The sequence below is a fragment of the Saccostrea cucullata genome, unplaced genomic scaffold (genome assembly GCF_032062105.1).
Source record: "Saccostrea cucullata isolate Sc308-1 unplaced genomic scaffold, CSIRO_AGI_Scuc_v1 ctg330, whole genome shotgun sequence".
In the NCBI taxonomy this organism is placed as follows: Eukaryota; Metazoa; Mollusca; class Bivalvia; order Ostreida; family Ostreidae; genus Saccostrea; species Saccostrea cuccullata.
This window is the reverse complement of record NW_026935947.1, coordinates 228,504-247,535: the sequence shown is the minus strand read 5'-3', so window position 1 is coordinate 247,535 and position 19,032 is coordinate 228,504. Positions and strand designations below refer to the sequence as shown.

Genomic DNA, 19,032 nt, shown 5'->3' with positions numbered 1-19,032 from the left:
CATGAGAACAGCTAATATTTATCTTCTAGAGTTTAGTATAAAGTAAATTGTACATTGTAAAGGACATTCAAAAGAAATTAGATTTTCTTAGCATTATTATAGTACACTATACATCTAGTTTTTGTGGGAAGGAAAGTTTTAATCATTCATTTTTATTTCATACACATTACATTAAAAAAATATTTATTATGACAAATGGTAAACAATTGTATTCATAAATATATGTTTTAATACAAATGTCGAGATAAGCATTCTCAGAAAATAACACTTTATAATATGTATATATATTTTTAGAAAGAGAAAGTAGAAAAAGTGTTTAAAAGTGAAAGTTGCTGAAAATCACAAAGGTCAGGCAACAGCGCATGCAGCTTACCAATGCAAACTAATTTTCAATTTAATTTTTAATGAGTGCAAATTCAGCACAAATATTTTAATAATTTATCATATAAACACACAATAAGTGAGAAACAATAATAAATCAAGGTCAGCTTCAGGACCAACACACACGAAATTAAAATAAAATAATGAATATTAATTGGAAATTATTAGTTTAATTCTTTGATTTTAGTTCACATTTTGAAGAAATGAAACCCCCAAAATGTGGGCACATCATCCAGTGACTAAACTGTGCAATAAAGGACTAACCAACCTTTTTATGCAAGAGATTCAACTGAAAATATCAGAGTTACCACATGTAGAATGCTCTTCCTAAGAAGATATTTAGACTTAGATTTGACTTGAAATTTCTTTCAAACAATATTCTTCCATTTACACTACACTTTGACAACAGAAAATCTTAATTCATTTCTCAGTAAACCATGAGAAAAAAATCAGAATCTGAATCAATTCCCTATAAGCTTTAAATGCCAAGCAAGCCCAATAGGCCTGAGCAATATCAAAAATTTATCCTGACTAGGACAGTGTTTGCAATGATAGTGCTATTGGACACTTTTGAATTACCTACCATATATATTGCATCAATTTTCTAAACTTCATGCAAACTAATATCCTAGACTAATTTTTGATAAGAATGAAATGAAAGATTGAACACGACAGTTATAAAACATGCAAGACAGTTAGGTCTACATGAAGAGTTATTATGAAGCATTATATGGTATATGTCATTTCATTCCATTTTAGAGCTGTATAATACATATATGTCCTCAGTTTCAGAAGAAAAAATTGTGTTCAATTCAACCCATATGAATCTATTGACATTTGATTTTGGAATTTCACAAAACACTCCACTTTTCATCAAAATTATATTTCAAAGTCAATATTTTTGGGAGAAGAATGATAATTATGAAATGAATCTTGATGTTGTCAAAGTTCAAGTAACCTTATATATGCTGATATGTGTATAGATTCAACTTTCAGATTTATCTTCAAATTTTAAATCAAACTTTAAGGTTACCATTTCATATAAAATCAATTATATAAATAGCCATCAACAGTTATTCATACAAATATCTATTAGGATTTTTTCCAGTTACAGAAAGAATTACGATAGGTTAAGTAAAGACCAAATATGGCCCCTGTATGAAACAAGGAAAAAGATCAATTTACCAAATTCCAATTTTTTTTTTAACAAAATTTTTTGGTTTTTAGCATTAGTATGCTCCTCATTTATCATGATTCCTAAATAGTTCATTGTCACAATGTACATTACTATCTTTTAAAGACTTCTATGTAGTATTTTGAGGTCATATGGAATGTACATGAACTTTGACAAACTATTAATGGAAATGATTAAAGTTACATGTGAAAATATGGAGTGCTGGTGTGAGAAACATGAGAATCGTGAGGCTGACCTTGGTTGTTTTACAATAAAAATACAAAAATGAAAAATCTTGAATAAATATAACTTTGAAACTTTAAAGTGAAATTGCATTAAAAAAACGTGTGCAAAAATGTGACTTTATTTTTGGAATAGCCTGTAAGAGCTAAATGAAAGCGTGGAGAGAAACTTTTGAGAGCATCAGTATAGCTGCATGTACCTGGTTGCTGCTGAGGGAGTTGACACCCAGCCTTACCCGACTGCGGGAGACGCTGGATGCCGTGGAGCTGATGGAACTGACGGAGTCCTGGCTGCCGCTGCGTTCCCGTGACATCCGCAGGCTGGTGTTCATCAGGGAGCGAGACTGCGGACTGGGCGTTGACGCTGACATACTGGAGGTCACGTTACCTGAGGTCAGCCGCGTGATCTTGTGGACTGGGGCAAACAGTCCAAACATAGGACGACATTCAAAGTATCTGTAAAAACATTTCCGAAATAAAGATGCTGTGAATTAAACTGTTTAATAAAATCAAACATGTACCATATCAATTAGCAATGATGCAATGAATCTGAGAGATTTATCATCTGAAGCCGGATTTTTTGTAAAAAACATCTTCATGAGAAAGAAAATAAAATATTAGCTCGAGAAAGGATAAAGGAAATGCACTTCTTATTTTCATCTTGAAGTTCAAACCTTTTCCCAGACACTGCTCCATCATTTTTGCCTTGTTTTTCGTCCAGTTCTACTCCCGCCCAGTCACCTTTAGCAAAGTCTGTAGCTCCTATGTACCTCAGAGTGCCTGTTTTTGTCCCACTCACTAACACTCGATCACCGATTTTCAGTCCAGGCTTTTTGGTGGCCGGAGTAGAGGACACCCCTGCCTTGTTAACACTCGATGAAGATGTTGACAATGCCCTAGACCCTGCGAGTGGCTTAGGAGTTGTAGGTCGTAAACTAGATGGTAAATGAGAAGTGCCGTTGGCTTTCACCGAGGTTGAACCCCCCGTTTCTGACATGGCATCTTCTGGTTTAGGGGTCTCTGAGGATATACCCGGAGTTCTTGAAAGTTTTGAAATTCGTGAAAACACCCCCCTTTTAGGTTCACATTGAAAGTATCTGACACCTTGCACTGAACCGTCATTTTTACCCTCTGGGTTATCTAACACAACACCGGCCCATTCTCCAGTGGCAAACTGGGTCTCTCCGATGTATGCAATGTGACCCGGTTTTGTCCCGCTGACCCAAACTCGGTCTCCGATGATGAAGTCGTCAGTAGGGGGAGGGGGAGGCAGGCCATCTGGACCTTAAACAGACAACCATTTGTAATTTGAATACAGAAGAGGTAACAAAAGCAACTGTGAATGTTTAAATGAGCTAAAAAAAATAATAAGCTGGTTCAATAAATATAAATTAAGATTATTGTAAATAAATATAAATCTCCTTTTATATCAAGTATTAATAACATCGCAGATGAGAAGAAATCTTTTTAAAATGTTTTAAAATCATATCCTTGAATAAAAATAAACTTTAATATAAAATTAAGTATAAAATTTTGATAATGACTTATGATTTTGCTCTATGTAAAAAAACACCATTGCATTTGGGAATTTGTGCAGGGAAATACATATGCATATAATAATGATATATAAAAGTAGCTATAACATTTTACGATATTTATTCCAACTAATGAAATTTTAAAACTAATTGAAGCATTTATATTAATTCTATTGAAAACACTTAAAGTTTAGAAATTCAACAAGGGATGACTCGTAATACTTCTAAAGGTATAATAGCAATACATGACTTACAAATGAATCAATATTTCAATATCAAGTACTGGTACATGTTTAGGTACTTAAGGACAAGTAATTTCCACAAGGTATTTCTACTTTTACGATATACATGAAGGAAATATATTTATCTACAAATCGGAAAGCTTCCTTGTCTAGAATACGTCAAAATCCCCTAGTACAGCACTTTATATCAGAGTAGTTTATTGTAAAATCTCTGTACAGGATGAAATGCTGAATACTGCCCACACAAACTTATTAATATTTATTAATAACACCATGTGAAAACAAACATGAAGAACATGTATTGTAGTCTTTTGCAATCATGAGATAAAACCACATCACAAAAAGCTCCAACCATATTACAGTGTATAGGTTGATGCAGGAAATTTCTATTTAAACTTTTTTAACGTTTTTTTTTTTTCATTTTAATTTTTCTGAAAAGACTTTTTTTAAAAATTTGATTATTGATAATCCTAGCTGCCCTATGACTTGTGCTACTGTGCACCACAGCTGGACATTTCAGTGATGAGTGGCGGTCCATAGGCATCCGTAGAGGCGTAGACAAAACAAGAAAGCTGTGCAGAGGGACCATAAATATTCACCTTTTGTTCCAACCATTTATAATATGTATATATATATGTTTAACATAATCATGTTATATTTACACTTGAAACATCATGGGAAAAAAATCTTTGTTGATAAAAATTTCAAGGTTTTTTTTAAACTGTTTAATAGAAAGCTTGTGACTTTTTCAGTTTACTTTCAAATTGGTTAAAATGCAAAATCCCATTACTTTGACTGAGAAGTATTTTAATTGAAGACAAAAGAAAGTTTTAATCTTGATTAAAAGAAAATTAAACAAAGGCAGTCCTTAATCTTAAACCAATTAATTAAATGTCAGTGAAGCATTAATACACAGAGTTCCAGTTGACCTTTACAGATATAGGATTCTTACCTTTCCGACCTTTTAGTGAAGTTTAATATAAAAATAAATACATTTAATTACATAAGTTGAAATGTCAATTTCTACAATGGTCATATATATTACTAGTAATGTGCTGAAAATAATATTAAACAAAGAGAAACTCACAACTGAGAAAGCTATCCATTCATACATAATAAATTTGAAAGAAACGAAGCCTGTATTTAATTAGAAAGCATCTGCAAATATTCTAAATGAAAACAAGCTGGTTTAAATTGAAGCAGCTTTTACCCAACAAAAATCTAAGAAGAAAAACGAGAAACAATGAAGTGCAAAAATGGAATTTAGTCTATAAAACAACAAAAAAGCAGTTGACAGAGCAGAAATCGTCTGAGATGGAAGAAACTTGTGATATATAGTATGTAATAAAAACTATCTTGAAGGTTTTAGGCAATTATTATATTTCTCGTAATTGATCCAGCTACAAAAAAATCACACTTAAAAAAATTCTACTACAAATTTCCCTCTAACGATATACATCTAATTCAGACTAATTGAGTGAAATCTACTGCATTATAAAATTATTTTCCCAAAAATAATGTCTAAAAAAAATATCTGTGTACATCTCTATATATCTGTCTTTACCTGGCAGTTTTTGGACCATCTCGGCGGCATATTTTTCGGCTAAATTGGCGTTAATACCAGCAGCTCGGGCGCTCTTAGCAATAGCACCTTCAACAAATCAAGCATACACAGCAACTAGTCACAACTTAGGAGGGGATACTAAAGAGAACCAAACTCAACTTCATGGCTTTAACCCCAACCCCCTTTCAACTCTTAGTGACCCAACTCCCTCCCTACCTTGGCAAATGACCAATTCTTTGAGAAATGGTTTGTCATCTACCGGTATAATGTGTATGGTATTACTGGTAATAAACACTCACTGAGATTGTCTGGAAAATATATCACTGATTGATTGTAAATTGTTGAATGTCCCTCTCAAGAATTTTTGACTCGTAGAGATGCCACCACTTGCCAAGGAGAGCTGCAAATTTTGTCCTATGCTCAGCAGTCAAGGCCATTGAGTAGTGAGGGATCTTTTTCATGCCAGCACCTACTGCAACACGGGACCTCGGTTTACATGGTTTCAACCGAAAGACCGGTCTCCAGGTCTCACAGTGGGATTCAAATCCACGACGTAAAGATCAACTTCTTACTTCACGACCCTAGAGCAGATGCTCTAAACATTGTGCCATGAGGGTGATCAAGTAAATAAAAACATGTTCACGAAGTCTAAATATCTCCTTATCAAAAATTATCTCCATTTTTTTTTACTTTCAAAAGTCTTGGAAGTAAGATTTCAGAAGCCCATGGGTGAAAAGTACAAGTAAAGTGCAATTTTGCTAAAAGCTTGCTGAAAATAAAGGACACATGCACCAGAACCTTAAACATAAAGCCAGAAAGTTGAGTTTGAAAATAAAAAGACAACAAAACAAGAAAAATGAAAGAGCATTTTCCCAATTATTCCATGTTTTTTTTTAAATGAATTCTCTAAGACAGTTAAACATGCATTGCACACAGTTACTTTTGACAAAATTTCACTTCAACATTAATTTTTCTGCAAACAAATTATCACTGCACTACAAAACAACACTGAAGGCCCATTTTTCCCAGTTAACAGCACAAACATCAACCAACACTGAAATTTCAAATGAAAAGCAGATTTCAAAGTAGTGCAGAGGTGCAGAGATTTAGAATGGAAGTGTGATGTTTGTACTTTTAACTGCAAGAAATCTAATGTGCCAAGTGGCAAATCAGGAAATAACAAAAGCAGAGCAAATTCAGCTGAAAATTCAAAACTCTTTTTAAAAACATTTTCACAATATTTTGATCTTTATTAAGACATCTATGAATTTGCTTATTCAAAATGGGGTTCAATATTTAAATACAGTATGTTTAACTAAATATATACATATATTTCCAAAATTATTACACTAACATGCTAAAATAAACATTGTTAAAATTTTCTCAAGTGTTCACTTCCAGATAAGGCCAGGGTATAGCAGATTTTATCTGTAAGTATGATATGGATAGCTGATTTCCTATATAGATAAATTCTTTTTTCCTTACCAACATAAGCTTTATATACACAAGGATGAGACTGTGTTTACCATGTATTTTCATCCATTTTGTTAACAAAACTGACTATCAACATATCTTCATTTCCAACTGTAATTTTTCTACCCTGTTTAACATTGGCTGATAAGAAATTTTGAATAATAATTCAACAGTTCAAGGAGAAGTAACTCTAAATTTTAACAACAGTGTTTTTGATAATCATTTTCTTTAAAATAGATCTAGCCATAATCCAGAACTTTTTAAATGACTTTCAGAATTATAATTCCTAGCTGTTATTACTGTATTTATAATGAACCCCATCTTGGGTCAACAGTAATCTGCACTTCTCTCCTGGAATAGGTCATTTGTCATGTGTCTTTGACAAATCCATGAGTGAAATGCAGATCACAGATGACCTCGCTGGTGTAGGAACAATGACAACGTGAGGAGAAGCTTACTTTGGGCTTTGTGCACAGACCCAGGGGTGGGGATACCTGTACCTGCCGAACGGGGCTGGGGGAGCCCGGTGGGGCGCCCAATCTTGGAGGGGGCCTTCAGCCCCGAAGGTCGAGGCAAACTCATCTGAAATAATCAAACAAACTGGACATCAGTATCATGGAATAAGTGACATATGGTATTATACATGAAGTGGTCAAGAATAGGGAGGGATGGCAAACAAGATTTAGTATAACAACCTAACAAATAAAAGAATGGATCAATAATTCACATGTAATATAACACTCTCACTTCATTCCAACTATTGATTGACTATCTCTGTATTTAACAATCTAGACCTCAGAGACTCGGAAATAAACTAGCTTGCTCACAAAGTCTATTATCCAAGAATCTTTGTAGGCAGCCATAAGAACAATTTCCTGTGCAAAAAGTCACATCTGTCTTTCATTTTTATCATTTACTTAGTTTAAACACCCAATTTTATGTTAACGCCCCCAAAATCTACCTGATTCAAGATCAATAATTTACCGCCTGTCAATCATTAAAAAAACAATAGCTTCTGATTTGATTGACAGGTCAGCCACCCGTGCTACATGATAGTCTGAGTTTGTGTCCTTTGAAAACGATTGCCTGGTCACGCGTCAAACACTTTCATGTAGCCGCCTTGTATACACAGAAGTTAAAAAAGAATCTTGGTAAAATTTTATTTTAAAAACAATTGAGAGTAGATAATTAAAACATGACTTTATAAAATATTTGCTTTTAATCTCAACGGCTATATTGTATATTTTAGGCGATATGTCGTCCAAGATATCTGCTGTAGAATTTAGACCAGTCCGTGCACAGGAACGCTATTTGCAGATTAAAATTGGAATATGATAAATAGGAAAAGATTTTAGCACAAACGGCATGGATGAAAAAAAAATTATCCCATGTTTTATCTACGTATATATGAATACAATATATACCATGTTCCGTTGTAAAGTTCTGAAATGTCCGAAACAGCTATAGGAGTTTCGAGATTGTAACTTTTAAATTAATTTCCTAACATCTGTCAATACCCAATATTCGGAATTAAAAAGTGAATAAATACAACCAAAGATCAATTCTTAAAAGTATAAAAGTAATCTTGCAAACGATAAAAAAAATTTTAAACACACGAACACCCGGAAATTGTGAATATTTTCGACACTATTGTTGATCAGAACGTATAGGCAATATTCCTATCGCGGTACGGTGCATTGTATATGTTCACACGACGCATAGGCCTACCTTATAATGAATGGAATATTTTTTTTTTTTTAATTTTGATAATTACACAAGTTTAATTAAAAAAAATGATGTGTACTTTGTAGTTTTACTCTGTGTTCTTTTTTTTTAATTTGTCTTTTTTTCTAAATTAAAAAAAAACGATATTTCTTTATAATTTTTTTCTTCATTAGTTATCGCTTTAAAAGTATTTATAAATAAATTTTATATTGAAATATTTCAATTATTTCAAGTAGTTTCACTCAAATTTAGACATGAAACACGGAATGTCGACCCTGATCACCAGACACAGACTTCCTGTGTAATGCTACGTGTATATAGATTTTTGACATCTTGGGTATCGGGGGTCTCCAGGTAAATAACACCACTGTTACTTGGACCACTCCCCCTCCTCAGGTAACCGTACGGTAAAAAAATTGGGTCTTTAAAAAGGGTAAACTATAAGACAATATATAATCTAATATTTACTACTATGTAAAACTGATCAGATATAATATTTTTAGACTATTTAATACAATAATCAGTCAACAAGACCCAAACTAGTTCTATTTTTCTAGCCAAACTGCCTTCTCTTTATTCAAGGATAAAAAATACATACATGTATAAAGTATCTAAGCCATATGCAATAATATTTGTGGCATTCTTTATGAATGAGCGAGTCTGCCAAATGCTCTCACCATAGGTCAATAACACATGTATGTCCCTTTATAATGCAACTCTCTAAGTATTTATGCAATGTAGAAATAGGCTCAAGAAATAAATCAGTGTATATTCTCAATTAAATGATTTTCAATGGGTTTAAATGTCAATATCGGAATTCAGACATATTGTTTAAAGGGGATTTATGTTTGACAAACCTGAATAGAGATGTACCCATGTATAATGTCAAATTTACTCTATCATTTAATTTCCAGTGATTTGACCTTCCGAACTTTGTCTATATACACCAAATCAATGTAGCATGAATAACTGCAAATCATATCTCTGACCAACTTACTCCATAGGGTATTTTTTAAGGGTCGATTACAACCAATGTCAGATAACTTACAATTGCACTGAAGAAGAAACAAATCGATTCTTGGTGTTAATTGAATTGTCCTGGGATATCCAGACAGAAATCCTCTAAGCTTGGAGACAAATAACCAAAAGCACGACTAAGTGTTATCAATCCTCCTTTGTACAATGATTACTTGGATAAGAAACCAACAGCAGAAATGACACACATTGTGTTTTGAGCCTATCATTCATCACTGTTTTGCCATTGGATATAATCCTTTCACATATTCTCTGCTTATATTTGTGTTAAATCTTGGTATTTTTAAGTTCACAGGGGAAAATATTCCTGAACTAAAATTGAACACTGGTATTTCCCCTAATTAATATTTTCTTCCTAATATTTCTGTTTTTTGGAATTGCAGCACATGATCGTTTGTGTTTTTGTATGCAATACACAAGCAATACAAAAAAAATAAGTAGGTACTATTGCTTTTTTATCAGCATGCACATACAGAACAGATTTTGGCACCAAGGCAAAGATGATGGGGAAACTCCTCCAAAACATCTCAATGCTGCCAGCAGGAAAAAGAAATTATACGTGAAGTTCATTAGCAACATTAATTATGGTACAAACACCACATATTGTGAAAATCCAAAGAAAAAATATGAGGAAGCTGTTAGCTTATTATCAATAAGTATATACTTCATAAGTTGGAAGGGAGAAAGTTCTCAAAATAGAAACTCACACTTAATGAAACTTACACCATGAAGTTCACATCACAAGACCCCCAAGTAACATATAATGGAAATGTTTACATTAAACACTAAAGAAAACCATAGGTCAACAAAGGTCACATTCACTATGTTCCACCCCCCTAGGGGCACAAAGGCCCCTGCTGTGACATAACCTCCGTGTACATATTTCACTGTCCACAAAATGTAATACACACCTGTTGACAAAACAAACGAGCACCTGTCTGGGGTCTTCTCACCTGACAATACACATACCTCTTCCCATTTAGTTTAAAAATTACTTGACATCAAGTCCCCGACACTGGCTTCTGAGGAATTTTAAATACTTTGTGTAACTGATAGCTGACTGATGAATTTAACACTTCTCTAGAAAGAGCTTCGTGTATCTATAAAAACCTATACTTGTAAGCAAAATGCAGAAAATAAAATTCAGCATTTCTCAAGGGTATAGAAATTAAATTTCAAATTTCATATTAAATTTGTCTCTTGACAGTTAGTCATACTTTATTTACATATACATCAGAGTTGGTAAAATATTCATTTATCACAACATATGCCCCTAAACCCTTAACATTTTGATAGTCATTTGATACAAAAAACATCAACTCATAAGGGAAGACTTGCTCCAATGTATATTATAGTGATTGAAATGCTTTAAATCAACCCCTTCATGACAAGACTTGACACACAGACACCAATAACAACTTGTCCATATGTGTAATGTGTAATGATTCAGTCACAGAATTCGGCAAACAATAGCATTTATAACTACTATACCTACCTCTGTCTTCCACAACTAATTCCAAACGCTCCGTAATTATTATGCTGTACTCTTCACATTGTAACCACTAATGAGGTCCTGAAAATACAATTTTTAAAACTTTTTAATTGAGTAATACATTGTACCACCACTTGCAAAGAACTTGTACAGAAATTTTTTTTTATACGATTTAAGCAATATCTCTCTGCAAATCAGTTTCCGTCGTTTAAACCTTAAACAGACCTCTATCTAGGCTAACAAGCCTATATTCAGAGGTCCTCCATTTAAAAAAAAAAAGAGCTTTCGAATCACAAAATAATCAAGGCCTGTAATTTATCAATGAACTATTCAGTGATTCATTTGCTCAAGTGCAGGTTTATCCAGATAATAATCTGCGGCCGCTTATTTTATAAATAGAGATGTTATTAAATCCCCAAATCGTTGATGTTACATATACTTGATAGGCGGTGTCATCAATTTCAAGGACTCTGACAATATAATTTGTACTTTCTTAATGGATAATTTCCGAAAGTAGTATACACATGGACGTAATTCTGTGGGAAATATTTCCAAACTTGTATCCCTCAATATTACATCTGTTTAAAACTCTTTTTGACACAAAATTTCATTCATTTGGGATTTTGACACTGCAGCTAAAACACATGTACCAATCTGCCCTATTGTTCAAATGGCATTTAAATAAAAAAGCAGCTCTACCAGGCTACCAGGGCAATAAAATATAGACCTGTCAATACTTACATGCATGTGATAAAGTTATCAAGATTACAATTCAAATTCCAATCTCTGATAATAAGATGCAGACATTTTAAAATGAATGCATTGCCAAGCTGCAGGGCTTAGTCATCCCGTGATGACAAATTCAAGAGTTAGCCTGACTACAGAAAAAAAAATTCTCAGAACAGCTGTTTTATAATAAAATTTCTATGCTATAAATTTCGACAAAACATAATGGACTAGTGAACTTATGTGTTCATATACCTTAATTCATTCTTCTTGAAAATTTTTAAGGAAAAAAAAAGTGTATCTTTGCCATACGTTTACCTAGCAAACAAAATATTTCTGACAATCCTGTATCATCCATACCGGTAACCAACTATGACCTACTTTGATATTCTAGGAAATGAACTCATGGGATGTAAATAACAATTACAATTTGAAATTACCCCTTAAGGTGATACTCTGTTTATTTCACAGATTTATAGTACAATATTGTCAGGCTAAATGAATGAGGAAACTTACTCCGGTATCAACAAAATAATTGAATTTGATTTCCCATGAAGATTTCTGTTTTTAAAGCTTGTAAGCCCATGCTACTTCCTACTGCCATACTGGGTCAAAAATTAGCATCCATACACCTAATTACAATAGCTTAGGTTAATGAGGTCATCCATCAAAAAAAGAATAAATCATAAATCAGTGGACAATTAAATACTGAAAAAGGAAGGAAGCAGAAAAATCTGTACATGTATACCGTCTCCCAGATTGTTTATGGTAGTTTAAAATTTCCTATCAATAAAATCTTAAACTTAATATGTAAAAACCAGCAGCAATGTTCTAAATATAAATCTTTATCTGTAGAGCACCTTCCCAAAACAATGATGCCTACAGTTATATATATCAATGAATATTTTTTACTTTATTTCAATTATCTTAATCAATAAATATTTTTTTTCATGACTGAAATGTTCATTTATAGTTTATCTATGTGTAAATCATCATCTAAAAAATCATTGATAACATAAATGAAATTATATCAAGAAATGCATGTATTAAAGTGAACTCACTGTGTGATCTTGATCTGATAACAACCAATCGTTAAGAGTTTCTGGAACTGCTGGTCATAACAAATGTTTGAAAAATGAACAGTATGTCTTTTTCTGTTAACACGAATGAATATGCAGGCACTAGTGCATTTTTAAAGCAATTTCATGCAAAATGACAATCATGAGTTCTATATTCATATTTCAAAAATTACTTTATTTCTTTTTACCAGATTGAGACTTATCAATGTGAAACTAGATTGACCAATGAGTGGCCCAAAAAATTTGCTACTAGTTCAAAAAAGGGTAAAGGTCATAAGGTTATAGGGCATAGGACTAAGGATTACAATTGTCAAAAAGTTTTGCATTCATGGCAGATAAAATCACAAGTGTTTTCCCTGTTCTATATTTTGAGAATTTGTTTGGTTCATAATTTATGCATTTTATCCATAATTTACTGTTGACAATACCATCATAATTTTCTTAGTGCCTACTTCTAAAAACTTTTAACTATTAATAGGACTAAGCTTTCATGGATACATTAATATCCATTTTGACAGTAAGTTTCATGCATAACTGCCATCCTAGCTCATATAAATGAGTGTAATTAATGTCTTTGAAGGAATTCTTATCAGAAGTATGTGTCAACAGCTAGTAGAATGCAGGTTTGCACTATACCCAAACAGAGTAATTTCAACTGTATCCAGTGATATAGTTCAGACATTTGTAAAAATAAAGCTTTCTTAGTACAAACACTACACATTAAGAAACAACAAAATCCTGAATTCAGATCAAGGCATGTTGGAATGGAAGCAATACTGGCAGGGATTTTTTTACCCTTTGATTCCAGGGGCTGGGGCCGTCCAGATTGGGAAAAACAGCGATATTTGGTTGAAATTGGGAAAAATATCTTCATACAAATAAAAAGGAAATAACAAGCAAAAGTCAACCGTTTCATTTTTTTTCTTATCTTTTATTGTATGAAACTGGCTTCAATCAGCTTTACTGATATGAAATAATAGCGGCTGTTGAAGTTTAGAAGCTAAAAAATGGCAAAGCCGCCGAGTATGATAAAATTGTAAATGAACATATTTATATGTTGTCATCTTTATTTTTACCTTATTTAAGAAGTTCGTTAAAAAAATGAAATTTGATAATAATAATAATAATAATATCCTTTATTTATGCAGGATGGCACAATTAGTTTATTAGGTTTGTTCCTGATGAGTGATTAATCGGTACTGATTGACTAGTTTATAAGAATAAGACTAAAGAGCGATTCAACCCAGCCTGAAAATTACCGTCTGGGGCAAACTGGAGAGACCGCCATGATGCACATTAAGTTATTAAATACCGATCCCGACTTTAATTTTTAAACATTGATCCTGCTTTAGAAACATCCGTAGTATTCCGAATGACTTCTCGGATGGCTCCTACATCGCACATATTATTTATCGTTTACGGAAATGGCCGAGTATTTGCGATTGCATCGCACATATAGGGAACGTAACACCTGTTTTTCGTTGTTTTATTTTAATAATTTACAACTTAACACTTTTTTTCAATTTGGGAATTTTTAGGTGTAATTTTGGGAAAAACATGCACTTTTCAGCATTGGGAATGGGGCCGAATTTCGGCCCCAGAGAGACCCTAAAAAATCCCTGACTGGTTTTATTGTAGTTAGAATAATCTAACTGTGTCTCGGTACAAGCCCTCACCACAGTTAGAATACGTCCCATATACTTGCAATGTAGCAGATCGGAGCGGATCCGCTCCGAAACGATTTTGAAGAATATAAAATGATTTGCACTGGGAATAACTACCAAAATAATTAAAACAAACCTTTTTGAGATTGCTTATGCCTTTTATCCCAAACAATAATCCATCTAAAGACGAAAATCCAATTAATTTTCTCAATGTTTTTCTCTCGATTCAAATTACCTGCCATGTTTACATTCGGAACTCTCTAGATTGTTCCTAGTAAATGCACTATGCGAATTATCGCCCGTGTTTCTTTCTGCTACATTACGAATACATCCCGTTAAACCGACAATATCATTTTAACGATAGTTTTAGTTTTATTGCATTTAAACATTCATGTCACATCACTTCATAAATTACTTTACAAACATCCTATACAGAAATATTCAACTGTTAAACATTTATCTATTCATTATCTATGCCTGAGTTTTGCAAATTCCACCTGTCTACTTGCAGGTCGATCTATGCATATTCATCAATCCACAGTGATTGTATTAAAACAATCGTAAGTCAAGGTAGATGGTAGATAAACTTTATGTACACACAATGGACATAATTTTTTTCTGTGATGAGAACTCAACTGACCAGGCACATAACGTCTATCTGAACAAACAGATGAAGGATATGCAGAACAGTGACACATCACTAAAGATAACTTTCACGAACAGACTGAACATATGACAATTTAATCATGTCACAAGAAAAAATGGCACTGTCATAACTGTAAATGTATAATTCATGTATTGATATTAATATACCTGTAAACTTTCAATAAAAAAAATCCCTCAAAAGCAAATATGACAGGCAGACAGGAGTGGAAATTGAAAATAATGCAATCACGCATGCTCTACGATCAAACCACTTCCTGCCGAGGGAGATAACTCTAACTGAAAAAAAATATATCAAAATACGATGCTTTAAGTTTACACTGTTAAGTGTATTTTCTAAAGAAAGAATTTATAGATATCAGATCTAAGCTAAATTGCTAAATGATCAGTTTTGTGTGCAAGGTGAAGGGGGTGTAAAATTATGATTCTTTGAAATGTTGCTTTTATTGTCAAATCACGCATATATTATATATAATTTTTTTCGGCTGTAAGTTTGGAAATTTACGTATTAGTCATTAATAAATAACAATTAAAAATGAAAGTTTGACAATTTTAAAACAAAATCCTTTTAATTTTTTTCAACCAAAACTAAAGCTCGTTCCCAATGAAAAATAAAATGAAAACAACAAATAATAAACTAATTACCTATATAAATATACATTTGTGTATTGCGTACATGTGTATAGTATATCGCTTTAAATAAGTTTTTAAATTAAAGCATGCTGAATCTGACCGAAATTTGCATCATTTTGCAGTCCTGCTATCCATCATCTTATAATCACGAAGGCTACCACATCAGAAGTATTCTGGTCGTTAATATCTACGCTATTAACACTGTTTGAAGATTCTTCTCTCAATCATGCCGAGTTTAATTTTGAAAATCCTCTGATCGAGATACAATCGAAGAGTAAGAAATCTTCTACATGTAAAATATATAGTACATGTAATAAACATGTACATGTATGCATTTACAACAATGGCCATATTAATATTCTTCTTCCAGAATTTTTTGATGGTCAAGGTTTGAGAACTGAAAACATTTTACACTAATGATATACATATAACAACACTGGGCACCTTTTTTTAATCGGGGGCGAGGCAACAAGAGAGAGAAAAGAAGAATTAAAAATGTTAAAGAAGTTGATTAGAAAAAAAGATTAATAAATTAAAGAAAGAGGGTGTATAATGCGTGGACAATCCCCCGTTCTGAGACAAAATGTTTCTCAATTTTCAAAATTCACAGAAAAGTTATATTTTTCTAAAATCATGTTCTCCGTAATGTCATCTTCAAAACATTTTATTTTACTGAAGGACTTATTATTTGATAATGATGGAAACGTAAATGTGAAATCTATTTAATTTGTCCAAAAATTGGAATCTGAAATCATTCTATATAAAAATCGAATATTTCTTAAAAAAAAAAAAAGTACGCTTCAACAAACCCCTTCGTTTAAATCACACTGACAGACATCGATAGACTATGTTAGAATCTTCTTCTCAAGAACCACTGGGAAAGGAAAAATGAAACAAAAGTGGAATCATACCCAGGTAGTGAAGATTTGATTTTGTTCAAATAATGCCCTCCACCCCGAACCAAAATCAAAATTTTACATATAATCTTTTAGGGAAAATCTTTAAAAATCGTCTTCTCAAGAACAGCAAAGCATTATTGGTCATTTGTATGGAAGGATCGCCTGGTAATGTAGATACAGATTTGTTTAATTCATGACCCAGGGGGAGGGGAAACAAAGAAATATTTATAAGCATTTCTTTAACATGTAGACTCATTTCTTTTTAAAACTCCCTTTCTCCTTTAAGGGTAGTTGGGGACCATTTATGCATTGAAGCTTTTCAATACAGAACTGATTTTTTATTTTATTTTTTTTGCTTTTTTTTTCCTTTAAATAGCAGCAGGTTCTCAGGTGAGCGATGTGGACAACAATAGGCTTCTTGTTAAATGTTTGCTACGGTCCTGGTAGGAATAACTTGACAAAAGTAAAATATCACAGGGATCTCAATGTAGATATTGGAATTATTGGTTACACTTCTCTGCAAGGCATAAAATGAGCTTTAGCTTGCCCGATACCAGTCGGGATCGGTATACATAACGAAATCTTCTGTGTAGGAGATACGAAAGAAAACATGGCGCAAATTGTAAATACTGAATTACAACGGTTAGGCCTATTATTGGTTAACTAAGCTCTAAATATACGGAATGCCCTCTAATATGTATTGAATTTTTGAATTACAGGTAATGTTCTTAATATACGGCTAAACAATAGCCTCAATTAATTAAGTGATCCGATTGCAACCATTTGTAAATTTGCAAATCAGCTGTGACAGCCGCATAGTCAGGTACTTGTGCAACTAATATTTATGTACTACAGTAATTGATGAGTATCCTAACCTGTTTGTTAAATTGTTATAATTACAAATGGAGTTTTTCAAGTGAACATAAATATGTTTCTATAAAGTAAATCACCAGGTCCAGTACAATCTCTTGATTTAGCTATATAGCTTTATTAAGCTATTCAAAATGGCTTTATTTAGATATTTATATACAGTTTTTCACAGATATGTTTTTTTGCTGAAAATAAACAAAAAGTCGCATTTGTAAACTGTATTTGACTCTTCATACATGTACTATGGACTATTAAAACAACAATCAAAATCAAAGTTAGTTCTAACTTTGCAGCTTTTGAATACTTTTAAGCAAAAAGAGAATTTCTATTGTTAGACTAACTGTCCACTACCTTGGGTGCCTTGAGGCAAGGAAAAGTATGATTGCTTCTCATTGTGCTGAACTGTTACCAATCAATTATCTTGTTGAACATAATTGGTCTCCATTATAATATCATTGCAGAAGTAACTGTATCAATTGCTTTATTTAGCCCCCAAACTTGTAGAACTTTGAGTACAAAGTCTCTCAAGGAGACATAATTTGATGAGTGATTTTTACATGCATTATTTTAAGAAGAGTTCAAAGTTGTATATCATCACTGCACCAAGGTGGGCTTTTTTATACATACTGAGAAAATTAAACCTTTAAGAAAAATGTGTTGTAAAATAGCTAAATTAAGCTATACTGAATAGCTTAATAAAGCTATATAGCTATTTAAAGCTATATAGCTAAATCAAGAGATTGTGCTGGACCTGATCACACTCTTTAGCTCACCAAAGCATGAAGTGGCTCAAGTGAGCTAATCTTCGTCACTGGCATTAACTTTTCATAACTTACTTCCATTGACCCATTATCAACCAAACTTGACATAAAGTATCTTTGGGCACTGTTCGTATATAATTTCAGAGATTTGTAGCTCCAAACTCTCTCCGAATCACAAACTATTGGCACACAAATGGACTCCAAAAATCTTGCCACTGCTTCTTTACTTGTTTCCTTCAGTACATGCTGAAACAAATTAGTTGTTTGCTTCAACAGTACTTTGAACAATAGTCATTTCTACAGGAAATGATTGTAGAAGTCTTAATTAGTAATTTAGTAATTTGTTGAAGCTGACAGCTAATTCAGTTAAGCCTGAATCAATTGATCAAGCTTTTGAAGTCCGGACAAGATTTCCCAAAATCACTTATTGTGACATTGGTCTGAGATTCTGAGAGATGCCAGGCTAAAAATTTAGTTTCTATGAATCTTGTTGAGTTTATATTGGGTAATAGGCAACGTCGAAATTAGATTTATTCAAAAATCTTGTTCTCAATAATAGCAAAATCAAAGTATACATAAACATATGCAGGCATCTGTAGGCTGATAAATAATGTAGATTCATATTTGTTCATTTCATGGCCACAGGGGAAGGACAGATCATCAAAAGTTGGAAATAAATTCAATAGCTGCTAAAGATGTATAGGAACAAATATACTGAAAGGAAAAAGAAATGCATAAGAACATAATATGTGAAAAATCTTTGACTATGTGGCCGAAAATTATGAAAATTGGTCATATATGTATTTTTGTTACTTTGCACTAAAATTGCTGGTCAAAACTACTCAGCCATGAAATGTATGGCATTACGTAGGGG

The 19,032-nt window shown here is 32.7% G+C and overlaps 1 protein-coding gene across 16 annotated transcripts in view; it reads right to left on the bottom strand.

The window, feature by feature from the left end:
• LOC134244326 (CAP-Gly domain-containing linker protein 1-like) overlaps positions 1 to 15,163 on the bottom strand; it is a 43,736-nt gene extending 28,573 nt beyond the window's left edge. For 7 of the 16 annotated variants that reach the window (XM_062726585.1, XM_062726588.1, XM_062726589.1 and 4 more), the window contains exons 1-5: positions 10,867 to 11,002; positions 7,070 to 7,193; positions 5,139 to 5,225; positions 2,472 to 3,081; positions 1,998 to 2,253 (exon numbers count right to left, since the gene is read on the bottom strand). In XM_062726585.1, coding sequence (XP_062582569.1) covers positions 1,998 to 2,253; positions 2,472 to 3,081; positions 5,139 to 5,225; positions 7,070 to 7,193 — 1,077 coding nt within the window. In that variant the 5' untranslated portion in view covers positions 10,867 to 11,002. Of the gene's footprint in view, positions 1 to 1,997; positions 2,254 to 2,471; positions 3,082 to 5,138; positions 5,226 to 7,069; positions 7,194 to 9,384; positions 9,783 to 10,866; positions 11,003 to 15,145 lie in introns of those variants that run through there. The other 9 variants (XM_062726590.1, XM_062726593.1, XM_062726600.1 and 6 more) reach the window with 6 other exon arrangements.
• Positions 15,164 to 19,032: the final 3,869 nt, after the last annotated feature.